Source organism: Bicyclus anynana, chromosome 14 (genome assembly GCF_947172395.1).
Source record: "Bicyclus anynana chromosome 14, ilBicAnyn1.1, whole genome shotgun sequence".
In the NCBI taxonomy this organism is placed as follows: Eukaryota; Metazoa; Arthropoda; class Insecta; order Lepidoptera; family Nymphalidae; genus Bicyclus; species Bicyclus anynana.
The window spans coordinates 3,675,695-3,695,533 of NC_069096.1; the positions used below are offsets into that span (position 1 = coordinate 3,675,695).

Genomic DNA, 19,839 nt, shown 5'->3' on the forward strand with positions numbered 1-19,839 from the left:
CAGCTGATGACATTAAACATGAAAAACGTCAAATATTCTAATAAAACAAGTTGTCTTGGAAACCATTATAGGGTTCCGTTTTCGTACTTAAAAACATTCGCCTTTTAGAACACTAAAACAAGGAAAACCTAACCGAATGCTATGTCGGAAGAGGGGAAAAATACTTATAGCTTGGAAAGTTCGTTGATGACACTCCCATGATATGCGAGCGACGGGGGGAAAGGACTGCACGGATGTGAAGTCGTGCGCGCGGGCAGAGGGAAAGATTGCGCGGACCATCAAGTGTTACGAACGTATTTGCCAAGCTATAGCTAGAATCGAACACAAACAATTTTCCTCACCCTCAAATAAGAGCCTTAATGTTAAACTAGCTTTTAGCCAACAAACGCCCGCAGTCCTATTTAAAATTCCGTTTTTCCTACGCGTATTTTTCCGGGACGAATAATGGCGTTCCTATCTTCTTCTTCTTCTTTATTCTGGGCCGTTTCCGCACTTAGCCATTTGATTGGCCGTTGTGCGTGGGTCCTATATTGTTCTGCTACAAGATCCAGTTACTATCTATCCCAAAATTTATTCATACATTAACCGGCTTAACCGTGAAAAGGTAACAGATGGGGGTTATAATATTAGTCGAAGTACGTTTGGATTTCTAATAATTTACGCCTAACACGCTATTTACTCGTATCAGTTTGTTGCTATGACACTTGCTATGTTTGCTCAATAACAAGTGGCTAAGTAATCCTATAGTTATTAACACTTTACCAGTGCAGTGTTGTAATTAATAGAACATAGGTAAGAATGTCACGAAGATACGTAATTTTTTATACTTAAAACGATAAATAAGCTAAAATAAAGACATTTCATTTGCATTAGTGGCATGCATACCATAGATACTAAAGTGGTACTACTCTGAGAACCAAATACCTATTTATTGGAGAAGTATTCCATTTTGTGTAATCTGTGCGTATAGTGCATACCCTAGTTACCAACTTGTGCACGCCACTGTCGGCAAGGCACTGCATTTTCGGTAGACTTAATATTTTCAACCATTATTTCTTTTTTAATTTTTACTACATATTTAGCTTACTCTCGCTCTGAATTCGTGTGATGGGAGTTTTCAATGTTTTCATACTGTTACTATCGCGTAAACGTAAACGCGAATTTATATGGAATTGAAACAGTTGTGCAGTAGTGCCACTAGATGGCGCTGTTTCAATTCCTTAGAAATTCGCGTTTACGTTAACGCGATCGTCACAGTATCAAACTGCCACTAGATCCTCTGGTGTTAGCAAACCAAAATGCCGAAGAAAGCAAAAGTGAACAAGTTGGCGCGCATGTCCGACGAGGAACGGGCTCGGTACCTGCAGCATCGTGCCGACGTCGAGGAAGAGGCGAGGAGAAGGAAGAGAGAACTGGTGGCCCGGTTTATAAAGGTGCTTCTTTTAATTCTTTTCCTCCCCGCTCTTCCTACAAAATCCTGGCATCAGGGGTTGCCAGGCTACTACTACTATATATTTTTAATGACTGTGTTAGGAGTGAAATTTAGGCAATAATGCAAAATTAGTAAAATGTAGGTAATTCACAATCTCTTTTTTTCTCTGGTTAAGCGTGCGCCCAAAAGTTGGAAACATCTTACATAGGTTAAGTCATTTTTCAAACGAGAATTTTTGTTTCTTTTGTGAGAAATCTGGGCACCACAACAAAATTTAATACAGAGGTCGCAACGCCTCTGTATGGCAGCTATTCTTTCAAAACTGTCGAATGAAACACGGGACAGACTTTGTCTTTTCCACAATTTATCTATTTGAAATAAACAAGGACATTGATAGATCTTTATATTTTACAGAATAAATTGGATAAAGAAGAAACATTTGCGAAAATAAACACAGCAAAAATAAATCAAGAATGGCGATACATTTTGCGCAAAATAAAATGCAAGCAAATGGCTATGGACATTCAGGTAGTATCAACAATAAATCCAATCATTCAACTTTACATATTTTCGTATATCATAAGAGAGGATATGGAGCTTATTACCTTATAACTACGCTTATAACTACGCTGCTAGCGATCACCACCAGGGGGCGATTCCGCTATTATAAACTCAAAGATGATATTCGAAGATGAAGAAGATATTCGCCTACAACAAGTTTTATTAGAATTTGAACTTTATTCTATTAAGGGATGCCAAAAATAAAATGTCACTACCAACGTAGTTGCAATGGAAACCAGCGATTGGCAGGGAACAGGGATAGATGTTAATACTAATATCCGGGAGCGACAGCTTAAAGACACGATGATGTGGCACCACCAAGTTTCCAACTCCGGGCTGAAAAACTGTACTTCTTTGGAAAAGCTTAGTTGTTTTAAATGAGAAGACCAACCATTGGGCCAACGAGAAATGTAATAATAATATTACTAAATGCTTCCAGGGGATGATGAGCAGTTTCAACTTCTTGCTGGACAGAAAGAATCGTCTTCTAAATTTCTTGATACGCTCTACGGAAGACTCAGACGAGCAACACCGAAGAGCATTTCAGGCACACACGGAAACTTTAAGCTATTTTCTGAGTATGCCTTCTGCAATATTCTTTACCTACTAAATAATGAATGATAATAAAGTATTAGGATTACACACATTATCTAGTGCACAAATTAATAAAAGATTACCTTTTATACACGTATCTTTTAAATTATAGAAACTTATCCTTAAAAAATAGAAATATATCATCACAGAAGTTTTTGTAGATCTTTAAAAGAGAAATATTACCATGAATTGTTATGTCATGTAAAAGGGATTCGGCTACAATTCCCATGAAATCAATAATAATCCGAAATTTAGCCGAAATCGTCAAAACCTTGACAAATTATAAGCCTAAATAATCGTCATATATTCTCTATTCATGGGTGAACAGCATGGCAATCCGTTTAGTTGTTTTTGAGCTTATGGAGAACAGACAGAAGCGACAGAGGATTTTATTTTGTAATAAATGTAAAAATAACTTTTAATTTTTAATCAATTAATTGTTGATTCACTGTGTTTTGATTAACAAACGGTATTAATGATTTCAGAAATAGGTTGCCAGCGACTCGATAAATTGCAAGCTGCATATGAATTGCAGAAGAATAACACTCTCGAGACGTGGGACAAAGAGGAGATGGATATTACGGATAACCAGGATAGAGCAGAGTTCAAGTTGACACTCGTGACGTACATCAATGATCGTGACTTTCAGAGTTATAAGAAAGAAAAGGAATTAGAACGAGCTACTGAGAAAAATGATACACGCCTTGAGGTAGGTCTATTTTTGAGACAAAAAAAAAACATTTTTTGTCTTGAAATTTAATGTAAAAGAAAAAATAAGTTATGATTCAGATAATTATTATAAAATCCTTTAATGTTGATATACATTAATTATTAAAATACCTACTGCACGCTCAATAATTACAACTTAAAAAGAAAACTTGGTTTCCCATTCCAGTCATCGCAGTTAGTGCGCCCTTTTTCAGATAAGCAAGTCAATAAGTTTTTAGAGAATTCACATTTACTTTCTGTGTTCTCTGAAACAAAAGAATAAAAGTATAAAAACATTCGCCAAAAAAACATTATATGTTAGGAGAATATTTACCATTATCAAGTATTTGAAAGCACTCTTCAATCGATTCTTGCAAGAAATCCCTTAAATCTTCGTTTTTCTCATCTTTAGTAAGCGCGTGTGTAACTAGATATCTGTCCGGTAATCCACGGTCATCTGTCTATAACACAACAACAGTAATTTTATGGTCGTTTATTTCATCGTGTTTAACACAAAATTTTGTACTTACTACGTGTAAATTTTCCATGAAACATTGCAAAACACATGCCTTATCAACTTCTTTGCTAGAATTATTTTCACTGGAACTCTTTCCTTCTTTCTCATTATCATTATTTTTCTCATCATATCCATTAGATCGCTGTGAGTGAGGATTGTATTGGCTTCGCTGTCCAGAATTAATTTCTATACGTTTTTCACGTTTGTATCTTCTAGGTGGTTTAAATGATGTGTAGTAGTTATCATGTGACGCATCCTTAAAATAAAAAAAGTATCAAGTAAACCAAGTCTAATTTGGGTGTCACCGTCTCAAATCTAGTGCAATGGTAATCGATATTTATGCCTCTACACATTTTTGATAATTAATTGGGACTTACACTATATTCCTCGCTCTGCAAAAATTCATCTTGACCTCTTAAAATACCAGTTGTACTGTAACTGTTTGTCATATCATTTCTACCCCCGTTGTTACCAACCCCCATGCCGTTCATGTTACTCATCCTATGATTGTTTGTATTATATCTTCCATCAGTTCCTTTGTTTTCATTTCTATCATTTTGTGCTTCATCATTCCTGCCATTGTTATTACCTCGATAACTTTTGTTTCTATCTTTATCTCTCTTGTTGTCCCTATTATCCCTTCTTTCATCCTTGTTCTGATTTCTGTTGTCTGTTTCCCAAGGATTTCTTTGGTTTTCAGAATTTATCCTCCAGTCATTTTCTGAAGATTGTCTATATTCACTGCCCGTTCCCTGCATTTGTTTTAAGCAGTTGTTGAATATCTTACTTAACTCATCGTTTTTGGGGCCATGTTCGGATCGGCAAGTAAGAGTCTGATAATGAAAATAAATTATTTTACAAAATTAGTAAGTACGTTCCTTTTGGTTAACATGAATTAAAACCTCTCTTATAAATAATACTTCCTTCTCATACTTACATAGCACTCAATAATTAGAAATAACAACAAAGAACAGTGCATCAAAAGTCCCATTTTCCCGTGCGCTTACAGCCTTTAAAATAACGTGGTTTTTAATGGAGCTACATATTTATATTATGAGCAAATCTATGCTCCATTACCTCCAAAATACAATGCGTTAATTAGCCTTTGTGAACAGTAAAACCTGCACGGAATAAAGGTGACCGTACATTATCGAGATCGTATTCAGTTTTTCAAAAATCCCGTGGGAACCATTGATTTTTCCGGGATGAAAAGTAACCTATGTGTTAATCTAGGAAAGGCGTAGGGTAGGGATAGGGTAGGAGTAGGGTAGAGGTAGGGTAGGTAAGAAGTGCACAAAAGTCAAAGCGAAGCTTGACCGGGTCCGCTAGTTTAACATAGTTAACACTTTTGCTACATTATTATAAGTACTCGTACTAAATTCAAAGCCAAATAGTTGTGTGTATGTAAAGCCAAAACTCTACTCGTTTTAAAGGAAGGACATCTTTACGTGCTCTCCGAGGCACGGTGGTGTACCAACACCGCCAACTTCCCAACTCCAGACAGCTATTAAGATTTTTCTTGTAATGAAAATGACCCAGGATTCGAACCCTGGACTTCATTGTCCGTAGCTGAACCTGCTAACCACGGCATCATGAGGCAGTTAAACTATACAACATGCCTAAGTATAAAGCAGTGGCGAAGGATGAAATTTAGATGAAGGTAAGCCGTTCCAAAGAAACAGAAATTCATACAGCGTGATACAAAAATTTTTTTTTTTTTTATGAGTAAGTGCCGGTGGCTCCATGTGGGACCACTACGGCATCACCAGGGGGTTTGGGCGAGCGCAGATGCATCGCCTCACAAAATTACAAACTCCGGTTTCTCATATATCTAGATACACCAATGATGGCATGGGTTTTTAAAGATTTAGAAAGACCCGCCGGGAACCGGCTTGCGTGAACCCTTCGCCGCTGGTATATAGGTACCTCAAATAGGCAAGGTAATCAAATTTTCAATCCCATTTTATGTTTTGTCCGCAATTCGTCACGGCCAGTCGGGATAGTGACGGGCGGATACACGTGACAGTAATTGCAGGAAGACTGCCTGTGACTGATTGCAAATCACCTCGTTTACACCAATTTTATATGACGTCTATCACAGGATACCTTGTTACACACCAACATAATACACCTGTATTGATACGTAGTAATAGTTATAGTACGAGATCCGGTATAAGTATATACAGGGTGCTTGGGAGTATTCCCCATAACTTCAATTCAAGCTGTTGACAAGTCCACATATAAGATCAGAACTGCATAACTCATTTTTTTTACCTGAAAGTAAAAACTTTTTATGTTTTCATGAGAAGTATATATCAAAAAATCCGACTTTCCATGTAACACACGCCTTTATCTATCCTTGCATTTTAAATTTTTAGTTTGGCTACGACATAATTATAAGCATGCATATAGGGGATACATTTTAAGATTTATTTACAAAAGAAATAGTAGTTACTCCGAAAATATTAATTTTTTTAAATGTGTTAAAACTACCCTCATTGGTAAATAAAAAATAGAAAGCCCAACGACCAACAGAATTGAAAACGTAAATGCTGCCTGCTGTCACACTTCTACTGTGGGGTTGCTGTTATAAATATATAGTTAAGTATGAGTAGTGTTATTTATATATTCTTATCAATTATTTAGTCTTTTATTATGTCAAAAGTAAACTTATTTTATTCTTAATTTATCTGTATTAGACTGCTTTTGAGATAGTTCACGGTTTCCTAGATTTTGTATGAAAAATGTAATTCGCCGCAACTAAACTGGGCAACCTATTTGCAATGTGGCGCTGTGAATAATATCTATTATTTATTTCTAATCACTAATAAATAACAGATGACGGTATATATTTCTAATGCCGGATCTAAGACTATTATCTAAGTACCTTTAAAGGTAAATAATCAGCAATGTCATAATCATAACCCTATAAGCCTACCAAGTCCAAACCATATACGAGCAAGCGGATATGGAGCCTGATGCTTGATGTCTGACCCTGCAGTGGACGTTAAAAGTCAGTAGGCCGTCGTCTTTAGAGTTTTATTTGTTCTGCGGTGAAAACTGTATGAAAATCCATTCAGACAGACAGACACCCGGAAGACTTTGTTCTATAATATGACTAGCGGAAGCCCGCGACTTCGCCCTCTCTTACCTTAAGCCACCCCTGTCGCAAAATCCATTCTTAGCGAGCGTCTACTACTAACTATAAACCTCATAAACTACCTCTTTCTTATAGCTTCAGAGTTTGTGCATTTAGCCAGTCTTCAAATACGTACCTATTATGGGCGAAATTTGGTCTAGTATAGTCCATCGTCCGGCGTTGTCTGTCACTCGGTTATAGTCAGTTGTTTCATGCTTTATTAAGGCGAAGGCAACCTTACCAAAATATTTTATAAACTCCATCTAGAAAATCGAATTAATCACTTAAAACACTCTTGCTCAACCTCCACTTCACTTGTGCACCTTTACAGAACTATATCGTAAAAAAGTGCATTCTTTACTTAGTATAGGTACCTACTATATGTTATAAAACTACCTCCCTGCCTTTTACTTTGTAGGTAGGTAGGAACGTTAAGCGATTTTGATAATTGGGGATTCGCTTTTATATATTCAGAAGAAGAAGTAAGTATATCTAATGAACTTCTTCACTTTGGATGGTAAAATGAACTAAATGACTACCCTCCTTTTAGTACGAAGAAGAAATGCACCACCTCTGCAAACCGAAGCAGTTGGAAATAGACCAGTACTGGACGAAGCTGAGAGAAGTGTACAGCACGTATTTGGAGAGACACAGCCCCATCATGGACCACTACAACACACTGCGCGAGAAAGATGAGTTCTACCAGAGTGATATAGCCAAAAATGAGATACAGATCCAACATGCTATGGTGAGATTTTTTACCCCCATTTTAGCGTTCTCGTATCTTCAATACCAGTGCATAGATTAGTTTAGTCCTTCATAAAGAGTCTGTAACGTATCTTTATGGAATCATCCGTTAAATCTGGCAGACGTTTACCTAAAGTAGGTACCTACCTAATCAAATAATGAGCAGGGTATACAGCTACAGAAGAAAATAAAAAAAATCACAAATATTAAAATGTGTTAAAAGTTACAAGCCTAAGTAGGTATATTACAAAAAATGTTAATAATATAAATAAAATATTAATAAAAAATCCTACGTTTAATGCAGGAAACTTTGTTGACTCTGCAAAGTGAATGGATAAAGAAAAATAACACGATGAACGGCAAACTGAAGCGTATGAATAATCATAAGGAAGAATTAGCGAAGAAGTATTGGCAAATGAAGAAAGAAACTAAGACGTTAAGAGGCAAGGAGGATGAAATGCTGGCGGCGTTGGTCGACGCTAGTCAAGATGCTGTAAAAGTAAGTCATCATAATCATCATCATCATCATCAAAAAAAACAGCCGATGCATTCCAAACACCAGGGTCCAAAGCCGCAAACATTCAGCGTCTCTCTGTTGCCCGCTTGATATCATTATTCCAGCCCTAGTGATCATATCGCTTGATATATGCTACATAAGTAGGTTACCACTAATTGTAGTTAATAATAATGACCAGGACCAACAGCTTAACGTTCTAAGAATATTCAACCCAGAATTTGACCTAAGACCTCGTGGTCCAAAACCATATATCACTAGGCTAATCACTGGTCCAACTAGGCAGTCCTGATTGTAAAAATTAGGTATCTTTGTCTACTAAAGAGTACCTACAGTTCAAACAATTTTCTAGCGACTCGAAGATGTGAGTGTCAAGTTGGAAAAAATCAAACAGCTGGGTGAAATCTGCCGTAAATATGAGAAAGACAGCGACAAATTGTTCCTTGAACAATGTGACGATGACAGAACTATCGACAATTTTGAAGAGTTGGACAGTGCTATGATTGTAAGCATGCCTTTTTATATCCCTGAACGTTCGTGCTTCTCTTAAGGACCTTATGAGATAGATCTATTTTATTTTGTAAAAGCTGGAAGTTTGCCATCTCATGATCTTACCATACCAGTCGATAGGTACGGGATTCCGGGTAGGCAACTATGGAGTTCGGAATGCGGTAGTATACATTAACTGCAGTGTAGTATCATTTAAGATTACCACCGATTGATTTCGAGTTACGAGTTTCATTTAGGATTAACCTACGTTATCCTAAATCTGGTGACCCCGAACGCGAAATCCAGTAAATTAAGGTCGCCTAAATCGTACACTTAATCTGGAATAAATATATTATGGAGATACATAATATATTTATTCCAGATTCCGCAAGTAGGTATTTGAAGGTCTGGCTCGTACAGGGCCCTTACACAATTTTGTTTGTTTTTGTAACCACGTGAAGTATATGAGCAAGCATTAACTATTGTAGTTTATATGCATTGTGTTCTCTTCTGTTCTAATAAGTTATTTAATTTATATTCAGGATGAATGTAAAGAATTCAAAAAGATGGACAAATTCCTCCTCAAAGTTAATAGAGTGAGGGTACAGACAATGTGCCTCAAAACAGAGAGAATCAAGCTTGCCAAAGAGAACATACAACTTAAACAGTACATCAAGAGATATCTAACAGAATTAGCTCTCAAGGGAGGCAAAGACAGACCCTTGAGTATGAAGCTCCAGTCTGAAATGCAAAAGGCAGATTTAAATGGCAAATTATTGTAAGTATTTAACAACATGAGACATGGTAAATCATAATATACAAAATAAAAACAAAAATTTATTCATCTACTAATAATTCCAATAAACACAATAACGGTCAGTAAAACTTGCATGAAACCATTGATTTACTCGTAGATGAGGTTGATGAAGATGTTAAATTATTTAAAAATGCCATTACACATTGATAGAAAGACAGCAGACAGCATTTAATATTAAAATGTCGAAGTACCCATGTACAATGGTATTAATTGTCATTTATTTTTCCCAGAAATCGACCTGTGACCTGTATTGAAGGAGTATTATCAAATGTTGTGCTTCATGAAAAAAGAATGAAGTTGCAGGAGAAAAAGATCAAGGAGTTAGGATCAGTCAGGGCATATCCTCGGGTGTTTTGTTTGTAATGGTACAGAATCCCAAGTACCCATCTAATTCTACATTATATCCAAATTATGCAGTGGAATGACTGTAATTTAATAAATAAATGTAATTTTGTTTATATCTTTTAATATAAATAAGGTATAAGTTATCTATACAATGAGACCTTTCAGATCAATATTCTTTGCTAGTTTCAAAGACTAAGCAGCATATTTATAATTTTCATATTTTTTCATTTGTTTTTGATGTGTTTTATTGTATTCGTAGTTAAGTGCAGAGTGATATGTTTATTGGTACATATATTTCCTGTGTTATAAAAATCTACTTGTGTTTTTGAATAACTATAAAAACTATAATATAAAAATAAAACTTTAATGAACTATTGTGAAAAAATTACATCTAATTTCATTAAAAACCTTATAAGTTAAATTACTCACTGAAAATATTATAATTTGTTATTTAGGTTCATTAAGTCTTAAGGTATTCTAGGCACTGGATCTAATAGTCAGGGACAGTAAAACATTTTTTTCAAATGATTACTATCAAGTTAATTTTTTGTGAGCAGCTTCATCTCAATGAGACAATCAATTTATTTATGAAAATTCCTGATTCTGGTAGGTAACTGAGTTACCAGGAAATAAAAAATTCTGAGCATTGGAACGAGATAATGTACCACACAATTTGTAAGACATTGTGGCTGTTAAGTTGTATAACTATTAAAAATTAAGCAAACAGAAAAAAAGTAACAAGTTAAGTAACAACTCTTATCAAAAGTCCAGAAGGGTGGGGATCAAACTACAACCTCTCTGTGTTGATGAGTGTGTCTCAATTGTGAATGAGTCCCAACTCATTGACAATTGAGGCTTCAAGTAACCCTAAAATCTTGTAAAAGTTATTAAACAGCAATATAACTCACTAAAACTAGTTCTATAGTTAGTGTACAAATATGTAGTATTGGATGTATGTTTACAAGCAAAATCCCTCTATAACCTGCCTACAACTTTAGCAAGTTCAATATTATATCGAGTAAGGTGCTTCAGTAGGATCCAGTTGACACATTTCAAAGGGGTCCTTTAAACCTACTCATCTCTCAAAGATTTTCTCACTACCAAAATATGTACCTGGCATCTGCATGGTCAATAGATGGAATATCAAGATATTTGTCTATCATCTTTCTAAACAAAGAAATAATAAAATCAAAATCAAAGAACGCATACAATTTATTATAACAAATGCAAACTTAAATACTCTTAACACCTAACAGTTAAAACTTAAAAATTATCATCCATTGCGGTGACACCCTGCATCCCATTGGACTCTTCACCCAAATTCCAGGGATCATCTAACGCTGCCAGCAGCTTGGCAAGACTTTTGTGACCTCCTATATCAATATTCTTTGCCATATCACAGGACATTGGAACATATTCGTCACAAAGAATACTCTTCCCTTGTGATAAACCATGAATTTCATACCACCCTTCCAAAGGCTCGTTTAAAGGTTTCTTTAACCTAATGAGTATCTCTTGGTCATCAACAGTTTTTATATAGAAACCTTCGCTGGCAGAAACTTTTGTAACTTTTCCCCATAGGCTCACTTTGGCGCCGTTTCTTTGTGCAAGGTTGCCGGCTGTCACGTACGGAACATATTCATCATTGTCCGGATATTGACTGTCTTCGAGGTCGTCCTTATCTGCCATTTCGTTTTACTTTTAGTTTTTACAGCAATAAAAATGTTATGATACCTAATAGAATAATTATTTCCTAATGGAAAAATATTGTGAAACTTTCAAAAAACAAAAAGGTTAACAGCACGGACTTGACATTGACAATGACAAGTTTGAATTTGACAACTTTAAAGCACAGACGCTAAATATAATATGTTACCAGTATTACCAACTCCAAACAATAAAAGTACCCCGTTAATAAACTCAGACCAAATTCATATGGACATGTATCGCACCCATATTCACCAACAAACTTGTGTAATTTTTTGGTCCAAATTCACAACAAAATTGTCTGTCGTTTTTGAGGGGACGAGGTAAACTCACACATGAAAAATACTTAACACCAATAACTTAAATTTATAGTAGCGTGTCGTGTAAGGTCGCAGAATATACTTACAAGTAATAAATATTTTCGATGTGTGAGTTTACGTCGTCCCCTCAAACACGACAGACAATTTTATCGTGAAATTGGATGCGATGCGTCTCCTTAACTAAGTCTTCTATGCGTCCCCCTCAAGAAACGTCAATTTTGTTGCAGACTACGTTGCAGAACCTGAAACTTGGATATGACACCACAATAAAATATGTCAGTTTTATTTTATAAATTATGTAGTTGTATGTATTTGTATATATATTGTATATTATGTAGACTCATGTCAGTGTAGTACATGGAACAAGATAAATTAATAAAAATTAAGGATTTCATAGAAAACTTAATTTAAAAATCATGTATTTAATATTTTTTTCCAAATGTCAAAAACGCTGTCGTCCATTTCATGATGTTACTTGATGTCAATGAAGAAAAAACGTCAAACAAATAATTTTGTCAAACACGTTTGGTTAAGGTTTTGTGTTAACCAGTAACCTGACGTCATGAGACAGTTAAGTCTAAACCAGCATTTTAACTCGTATTGTCAAAAAACATTTAAAAATATTTTTTTTTCATGTACTTATTCATATGTCTCAAAAAAATATAATAATTTATTTCAACCTAGTAGAACGCATTGTAAATAAAAAACACATTCAATTTATCCTTATTTATTTACAGTTTCCATATACATAATTGAATTGCCGACACAAACTGGCTAGCACTATTCAAAAATATAAAAACTGGTTAATAATTCACTTAACAGTAAATAGTTAAAAATGTATAGTTAGTTCTAAGCGAAGTGGTCTTCTCTATCAGCCGCGAGGGTGGGGGCGGTCGCGTCCTCCATCGCCGCGAAGTTCATGAAATGCGCGGGTCGGTGCACTTCGTGATAGAACTCGCGCGGGTTGCCCAGTTGCACGCCGTACTTCATGTTGGGATCGTGGCGGACACCTGATTATAATAAATTATAAGTAAAAAAACTTAAAAAAAAAAGCTTTTATTTAAACGCTCTAAAAAGAAGAAAATATTTTTTTCTTTCAACATTTTAATTATCAACTTATAACCTCATTATGTACTACTTAAATGATAATAAAAGCTTGTCGCGCAATTTGAAAATAAACTAGTACCAATTTAATTATGTAAATTGATCTGGTAACTTTATTATATTTCCAATTTTTATTTTAATGCTGATAGATAATTTATTTATTTATTATACTAAAGTATTACAGTTAATAATGTGTACCTTAAGCTAAATCTTTACTACTATTAATACAGATGAATGTTTACATGTACAACTTACATATACAAATTATTTTTAACAGTACAGTAGCTAAATAGGTAATTTTTTTTAATTTTTTTTTGCAATATAAAGATGTGTGAAGCCTAGGTACAATTTACAACAACTCCTGAAGTAGTATAAAACTGTATTACAGTGAGTTATTATTCCTCGCGACAAGCTTATTTAGCCTATGAGTCTCGCAAATTGTTTGCGAGACTCATTGGCTAAATACAACTCAGTATAAGTCAACTTTACATACCCATGAAGTTATAATTCCAACTGCCCTGCGAAGGCACCATGAAGTAACCCAAGAAACGATCAGACAGCAACATCTGCACCCTCTCGTAGTGGCTGGGCAGGTAGCCCTTGGGGTTGTTGCCCTTGTCCGTGTTCTTGGCGCCCCACTCGTACCCGCTGGGGGTGAGCTTGTACGCGGTGAGCGAGCAAGAACCGGGAGTGAAGGAACACGTGATGATGATCGTCTTCTCGCCATCCCATGTCGGATTTTCAGCCATTACTTTGGCGTGGGTCGTTATGTCCTGTTGATAGTTAAATTTGAACTATTAATTATCTGAGATTTAAATTAGAAAAGAAAATAATAATAAACCCATTTGTCTATTTGGGATGAAGTGTTAATGTAATAAAATCTAATAATGTAGGTATGGTAAACTGGTTGCTAGGGCACTCAAATATCCAACAGTGGGAGGGTTTAATTTTTTTATAAATTTTTAATAGTGTTTTGTATTATATTTTTATATTAACATTGTTAAAAATTAAAAAAAAAGAACTAATAAATAAATGAGAGTAATTAGGTATGGTATAAAATGTAATGCAAGTAGTGTTGCCTTTAAAACCCATCACAGCCTACCAAAATATAAAACAATGTAATAAATAAAGTAGTATACTTTATGAACCAGTTTTATCACAATCTTTTCTAGTATAGGTATGTACCGTCAGTATATACAGTTTAAATGTAATATTTGTCCGTTTTTTACTGTCAAATGACAAAGAACAAACTTGTAACTGTTGGAAAAATTATTATTAAACTCACTTTACTCAGAATACCAGCTTAACTTAAGGAGTAAGTTAATGCGTTTTAAAAATTGTAATCGGGCGATAGATGCTGCCATAGTGAAACAGTGTTTGCTATTGTGAACTACCAGTAGATGGCGTTATTAGAGAACTTTGAAACGAACCCTTTTACACTTCAAAATCCTGTTGCGATACAGTTATGCCTGAGGCTCCATAGGTGGCGTTTGTTTTTTATTTTTGAAAGAAGTATAATATATATTTTATATTATAGAAATTCCTTTTAAATACTCTATTTATATATAAGTAGAGTATTTAAAAGGAATTTCTAAATTTGAAACAGCCCATCTAGTTGCACTGCTGCACACAACTGTTTCAATTCCTTAGAAAATCGCGTTACGTTTACGCGATCGTCACAGTATAAAAACATTGAAAACTCTCACTATATTCCAGCCAGTTCGTTGGTAAACAGTAGTCATCAAGAAAGGCTGTAGTATAGGCACCCCATAAGAGCGTTACCTGCGGCGAGAGCTGCGGCAACTCGTTGGGCTGCGTGTGCATCCAGCCCAGCGGCTGCAGGTGCGCCAGCGCGGGGTGCTTGGGCAGCTGGCGCGGCAGGTGCACCGTCTGGTGCGTGCCCCACTGCGGCGGCAGCACGGCGCAGTGCACCTCGCGCACCTGCGGGTTGTCGGCCGGCGACGTGCCGTACAGGTAGCACGCGATCTGTGACAAACATTGTGTACCTTACACCTTGTCCAGAAAGGGCGAATTCGCCGCGATTCTCTCGCGCGTATTACGCGCGACCGTTGCGTCCACAAGGGGCGTACCAACGCGCGAACTTTGAGGAGGAATTCAGTACGAAACATGGAGTTGACCGTGCACTCGCTGTAGACTTCGCGCGTTAACTGGACGCAACAACGCAACAAGACTCGCGCGCACGAGTCGAGAGTATGGCGTAGTGCACGCGATTTACGCGCGTATTTTGAGTTCGCGCGATGCTTGTGGACGCGATGTATTTATGTCTAGTACTTCGACAATACGCGTATGAATTCGCGCGATACGATTCGCGACGAATTCGTCACAACAGGATAAGTTCTTACGATTATTGTCTCCATGCAGTTACAATATTAGCGATTTTTAGTTGAAAATTAAAATGGCAGTACTCTTAAATACCGATGAAATAGTCTGAAGCGTTCGAGATATCGTGCACGGTGACGATCAATGCACGTTCCAAATTTGACACACCGCGCGCCGTACCGTCCCGACGTCGCGGCCAATCAAAAGACCAGTTCGTAAATTACTTCTGACCACCACCGTGACCACGAGTTGGACTCAAGAACCTGCCTTCCGAACCTGTGGTAGAATCTTTACAAATAGTCAACTGAGGTGTCAAAAGTGCTTGTAAACTGAGCCTACTTGAAATAAATGATTTTTGATTTTAATTTTTATTTGATCCTTGGCTTGACCTTAACTTATTGGTGTATTAAAGAGAGGTAATAGTCTGTTTAATGAAAAAAAAAACAAATAGAAACTGGAAACATTTTGTCATTTCTTATTAGCTTAATTCGAAGTTTCGTAGAAAAATGCTATGTCAGTGTTTCTATAAGTGAAGGCAATTATTCCATCAAATTTAGCTTAGCGTAGTGCGATTAATGTCGTACCCACTTAGTAAAAGTGGGTACGACATTAATCGCAATCAATAAGGATCAAACCTGATACATCTCGAATTAAAATTCAGCCCTTGAAAGGGGCTACTAAAGCTGAAGTTTGAACATTATAGCAATAAAAAAACAATTCCGACGAATTGATAACCTCCTCCTTTTTTAGAAGTCGGTTAAAAATAGCAGTATACCTGTGCTCTCAAATCCGATATGGTGACGAACTTCTTGAGCAAATTCTTGGGCAAGATGTACGTGTAGCCACTCTCCTTGATGTCGTCGGAGCTCACGTAGATGTGGTTGGTCCGCAGGTGCAGGTTCGTGGCGGATATTGCACGAACGCGCCACTCTGTTTTAGAGCTGTAATGTAAAAAAAGGTTACATTAGAAAAACGTAAGAATTTAATATGTACAACATAAGAGATTCTTAAAATTGTACCATTTATTGCATACCTGACGGAAAGCAATATTTGGTGCATGCCTCGAAACTGTTTGTTTACTCTCGTTTAGGAGTTCGTTAATTATAAGAAGCAGAAACCTAGGATGTCAGAAGAGCATTTCACACTTTACATAAAATTTTAAAAATGTTGAATCAAGGCGTAACGCCTGGATGTCAACCATATATAATAGGGATGATGACAGTTTTTTAATTTGTATATAAATTAAGAGTATGCTATTATATTAGTAAAGCAATTTTGTAAAAGTAACAGGGTATCTGCGATCATTACTTTCGGAGCTACAGGGATTTGAAGGGTCAGATTTGCGGCGCTGCCGCGGATCAATGAAAAACCCATACAAAATGGTACGAACTTATGACGTCGTAGGCAATTAATGATCGTTAGATTTGTATGGGCGTTTAAACAAAATTACTAATATCTTTGTTATTTCTGCGTTTACGTTTATAGTTCATTTATTAAAAAATGTCACATTTAATGTAAGGAAGCTAAAACTGTATGAATTTTCATCTAATTACGATAAAATATTTTTAATAGATTTTGAAATTTTATAATCTTATTTATTTTGCAAATATCCAGTCAATCTTTGCTTTTTATGTATAAATTAGTTAACATTGATCTTATTTACCCGAATGTATCATAAAAATCAATATATTCAAACCTAGTCATCATCCCCATTATGAACCATATCCAAGATAATTAGACCACACTAAAATTCTAAATTGAATTAAATTCTAAAATAGACCACACTATCCAAAGTATTATCATATTCGGCTCACTGCGGGACACAGGTCTCCTCTCAAAATGAATGGGGTTAGGCACCACGCTAGCCCTATTGAGACACCAGTGAACCTGTGTCCTTTTACCACGGGAATTGGGTGGAATGGTCCCTAATTAGGACTGATCACCCGTCTGGCCTCGTCAGACGTCCCCTCTATAAATATATATATAGCCCTATGCGGATCTGCAGACACACACACCAAAGAATTAACAAAAACTCTCAGGGATGCAGGTTTCCTCACAATGTTTTTCCTTCAATGTTTGAGACACGTGATATTTAATTAATTAAAAGGTACTTAAAGTTGGAGCCTTGGAGATGCACGTGCAGGAGTCGAACCCGCGCCCTCCAAATAAAAGGCAGAGGTCCACTGAGCTATCACAATCCAAAGTATATCCATTGAAAATCCAACAAGTAAAGAGATGGTGCTCAAAGTTTGCATTTATATCTACATTTCGATTGATTATAGATGAATTAATGATTACCTTCTATTAGACTTGAATCCCACTCAAATTCACCAACAAAATTGTCTGTCGTTTTTCAAGGGAGACAAGGTAAACTCACAAATCGAAAATATTAAACATTACTAACATCACTAAATATATCCTCCTGTAGCCTTACACTACACAGTTACACACAACTATAAATTTTGTATCGTAATACACACGCGTGTAATTTTAACATTGATTCTTTAGACGCAGTTTGTATGAACACGTTAGATCATGATCATGTAGCGGCTATCAGACATGCACGCGCCGCGCCGTCGAGAGCCTCACTGCGCCGCCGCCGACGCATCATATTAGGAACGCTGACTGCCAATGTCGTTGCCTTTCGCATTAATACTGAGCTCGGTTAGAGCGAGAACATATTTATATACGGAGTTCGAAGTATGCCGTCTCTGTCGATTCACCTGTTGCTATGTATAGTTATGGACAATCGTAGTCTATCTCATTTAGGTCCAATATTAATGCTGTTTAAAATGTTTATAGAAGTAAGACTAAAATACTAATATAATAGGTGTTGAAATAAAGATATTTACGCTAGCAAAATCTGAGTTTTATTTTCACTTCGAAATGAACGGTAACAATCATATAGTTTTGACAGGGGTAACCCCTAGCGAAGCAGGTCCCATAAGAAGGTAATTGGTCCGAGATCACGGCATACCTGAAGGTCTGCGACTCGTAGTTGCTGGTGGTGGACGTGATGATCTCGTCGCCGTGCTTGTTGACGGTGCGCGTGGTGGTGGCGGTGAGCTGGCTCTGCTCCTTGCTCTGCTTCTCGATCTCCGCGATCTGCTGGCGCTGCGCGGACGGCGCGGAGATCTCCATGCCGAGGATGATGTCGCGGATCTCCGATTGCGTCAGAGATGCCACGTTTACGCTAACAAACACAAATAATACTAATTAAAACCAACAAATTACATTAATTTTCTATTATTATGAAAGAAAATAACTAAATATTAACATACATAGATAAATATCTTAGCAATTCATGGATTCACCGTGGGTTCCCGGGTCCATCGCGTGATAGAGAAAAAAACTCCGAGCTAAGTCCAGGACTTGTGACCACTGGATGGAGGGTTAAGGAAAAAAACGTTTTACCAATATCATAAACAAGGAAAGGCCAAGTCAGACGTGAAGTAGAAGTCTTTTTGATATTGCTTATAGACAACTACCTCTAAGGATGGGAAGTAACGTATTCATTGAAATATATAAGGACTAGCGGACCCGCTCAAGCTTCGCTTTGATTTATTAATTTATTTATTTGCACTTCTTCCCTATCCCTACCTTACACTACCCTACTCCTACCCCTACCCTGTACCTACCTCTACTCTATCCCTACCCTACCCTACAACTACCCTACCGCTACCCTATCCCTATACCATAACCTACTCTACCCCTACCCTACCCTACCCCTACAAAAAGAAAAGTATCCTATATCCTTATCCTGGCTCTAAACTAGCTCCCTGCCAATTTTCAGCTAAATCGGTTCAGCCGTTCTTGAGTTATAAGTGGAGTAACTAACACGTCTTTCTTTTATATATATAGAGACAAATAATAATTAGCAATAAATTAAAATTGCGACTATAATTTGAGATTTAAACTATCCTATCTCTCAAATTGGATCGAACTGCGAAAAAATATTCTTGAATTAATTGATTAGTTTTTTTTGTAGTTTCTATTACTATATGACAAAATGTTACAAAATAATAAATATAATTGAAAGCCTTCAATCTATAACTTACTTGTTCTTCTTGCCATAATCAGCCAAAATGAGGTCTTTAAGCTGCACCTCAACCTTGATCCAGTCATCATCAGTGAGCGTAGGCCAGATGTGATGGGGCTCTGTTAGTGTGGTCTTGTCGGGCTTCAGCAGGACTTTGGTCCGTTCTGTGTTCACGTGGAGCGCTCGCAGTATCAGGATCAGTCTGCTGAATGCCTGGGAATAGAATTTATGAAAATGTGTAATTATTAAAAAAAAAAACGAAGTATATAACAATGGTCATAAAGCGAAAAGCTTCGACAACACCTCAAGAAGCTTTTGCTCTGCAGTCTTTCAAAATACAATTAAATTAATGAGAGAAAAAAAACTAATTACAACAGATCAGGACATCATAAAGGCCCTTAAACAAACTTGTAGGACAAGTCTAATACATGATATCTTAAAGAACTGTAAGGTCCTGATAGCAAAC

The 19,839-nt window shown here is 36.5% G+C and overlaps 4 protein-coding genes across 4 annotated transcripts in view; 1 reads left to right on the forward strand and 3 right to left on the reverse strand.

The window, feature by feature from the left end:
• The first annotated feature begins 1,114 nt into the window (after positions 1 to 1,114).
• On the forward strand, positions 1,115 to 10,913 carry LOC112053665 (dynein regulatory complex subunit 2). Its single transcript, XM_024093148.2, has 9 exons — positions 1,115 to 1,433; positions 1,847 to 1,960; positions 2,433 to 2,571; positions 3,073 to 3,296; positions 7,502 to 7,699; positions 8,003 to 8,197; positions 8,565 to 8,717; positions 9,244 to 9,479; positions 9,749 to 10,913. Exons 1-9 carry the CDS (start codon positions 1,299 to 1,301, stop codon positions 9,879 to 9,881), a joined length of 1,527 nt encoding a protein of 508 aa, XP_023948916.2. The 5' UTR covers positions 1,115 to 1,298; the 3' UTR covers positions 9,882 to 10,913.
• LOC112053668 (GATA zinc finger domain-containing protein 14) lies at positions 3,328 to 4,959 on the reverse strand. The gene is made up of 5 exons (XM_052885367.1): positions 4,750 to 4,959; positions 4,190 to 4,645; positions 3,826 to 4,068; positions 3,630 to 3,756; positions 3,328 to 3,561 (listed from the first exon to the last, which is right to left on the reverse strand). Exons 1-5 carry the CDS (start codon positions 4,801 to 4,803, stop codon positions 3,446 to 3,448), a joined length of 996 nt encoding a protein of 331 aa, XP_052741327.1. The 5' UTR covers positions 4,804 to 4,959; the 3' UTR covers positions 3,328 to 3,445.
• A 144-nt stretch (positions 10,914 to 11,057) lies between the features above and the next one.
• LOC112053669 (uncharacterized) lies at positions 11,058 to 11,692 on the reverse strand. Its single transcript, XM_024093152.2, has one exon. It carries the CDS (start codon positions 11,550 to 11,552, stop codon positions 11,127 to 11,129), a length of 426 nt encoding a protein of 141 aa, XP_023948920.2. The 5' UTR covers positions 11,553 to 11,692; the 3' UTR covers positions 11,058 to 11,126.
• A 909-nt stretch (positions 11,693 to 12,601) lies between these two features.
• Positions 12,602 to 19,839, reverse strand: part of LOC112053664 (pre-mRNA-processing-splicing factor 8) — a 40,131-nt gene continuing 32,893 nt past the window's right edge. The window contains exons 30-35 of the mRNA XM_024093147.2: positions 19,393 to 19,586; positions 18,312 to 18,527; positions 16,110 to 16,275; positions 14,777 to 14,980; positions 13,488 to 13,767; positions 12,602 to 12,900 (exon numbers count right to left, since the gene is read on the reverse strand). Coding sequence (XP_023948915.1) covers positions 12,740 to 12,900; positions 13,488 to 13,767; positions 14,777 to 14,980; positions 16,110 to 16,275; positions 18,312 to 18,527; positions 19,393 to 19,586 — 1,221 coding nt within the window. The 3' untranslated portion in view covers positions 12,602 to 12,739. The remainder of the gene's footprint in view (positions 12,901 to 13,487; positions 13,768 to 14,776; positions 14,981 to 16,109; positions 16,276 to 18,311; positions 18,528 to 19,392; positions 19,587 to 19,839) is intronic.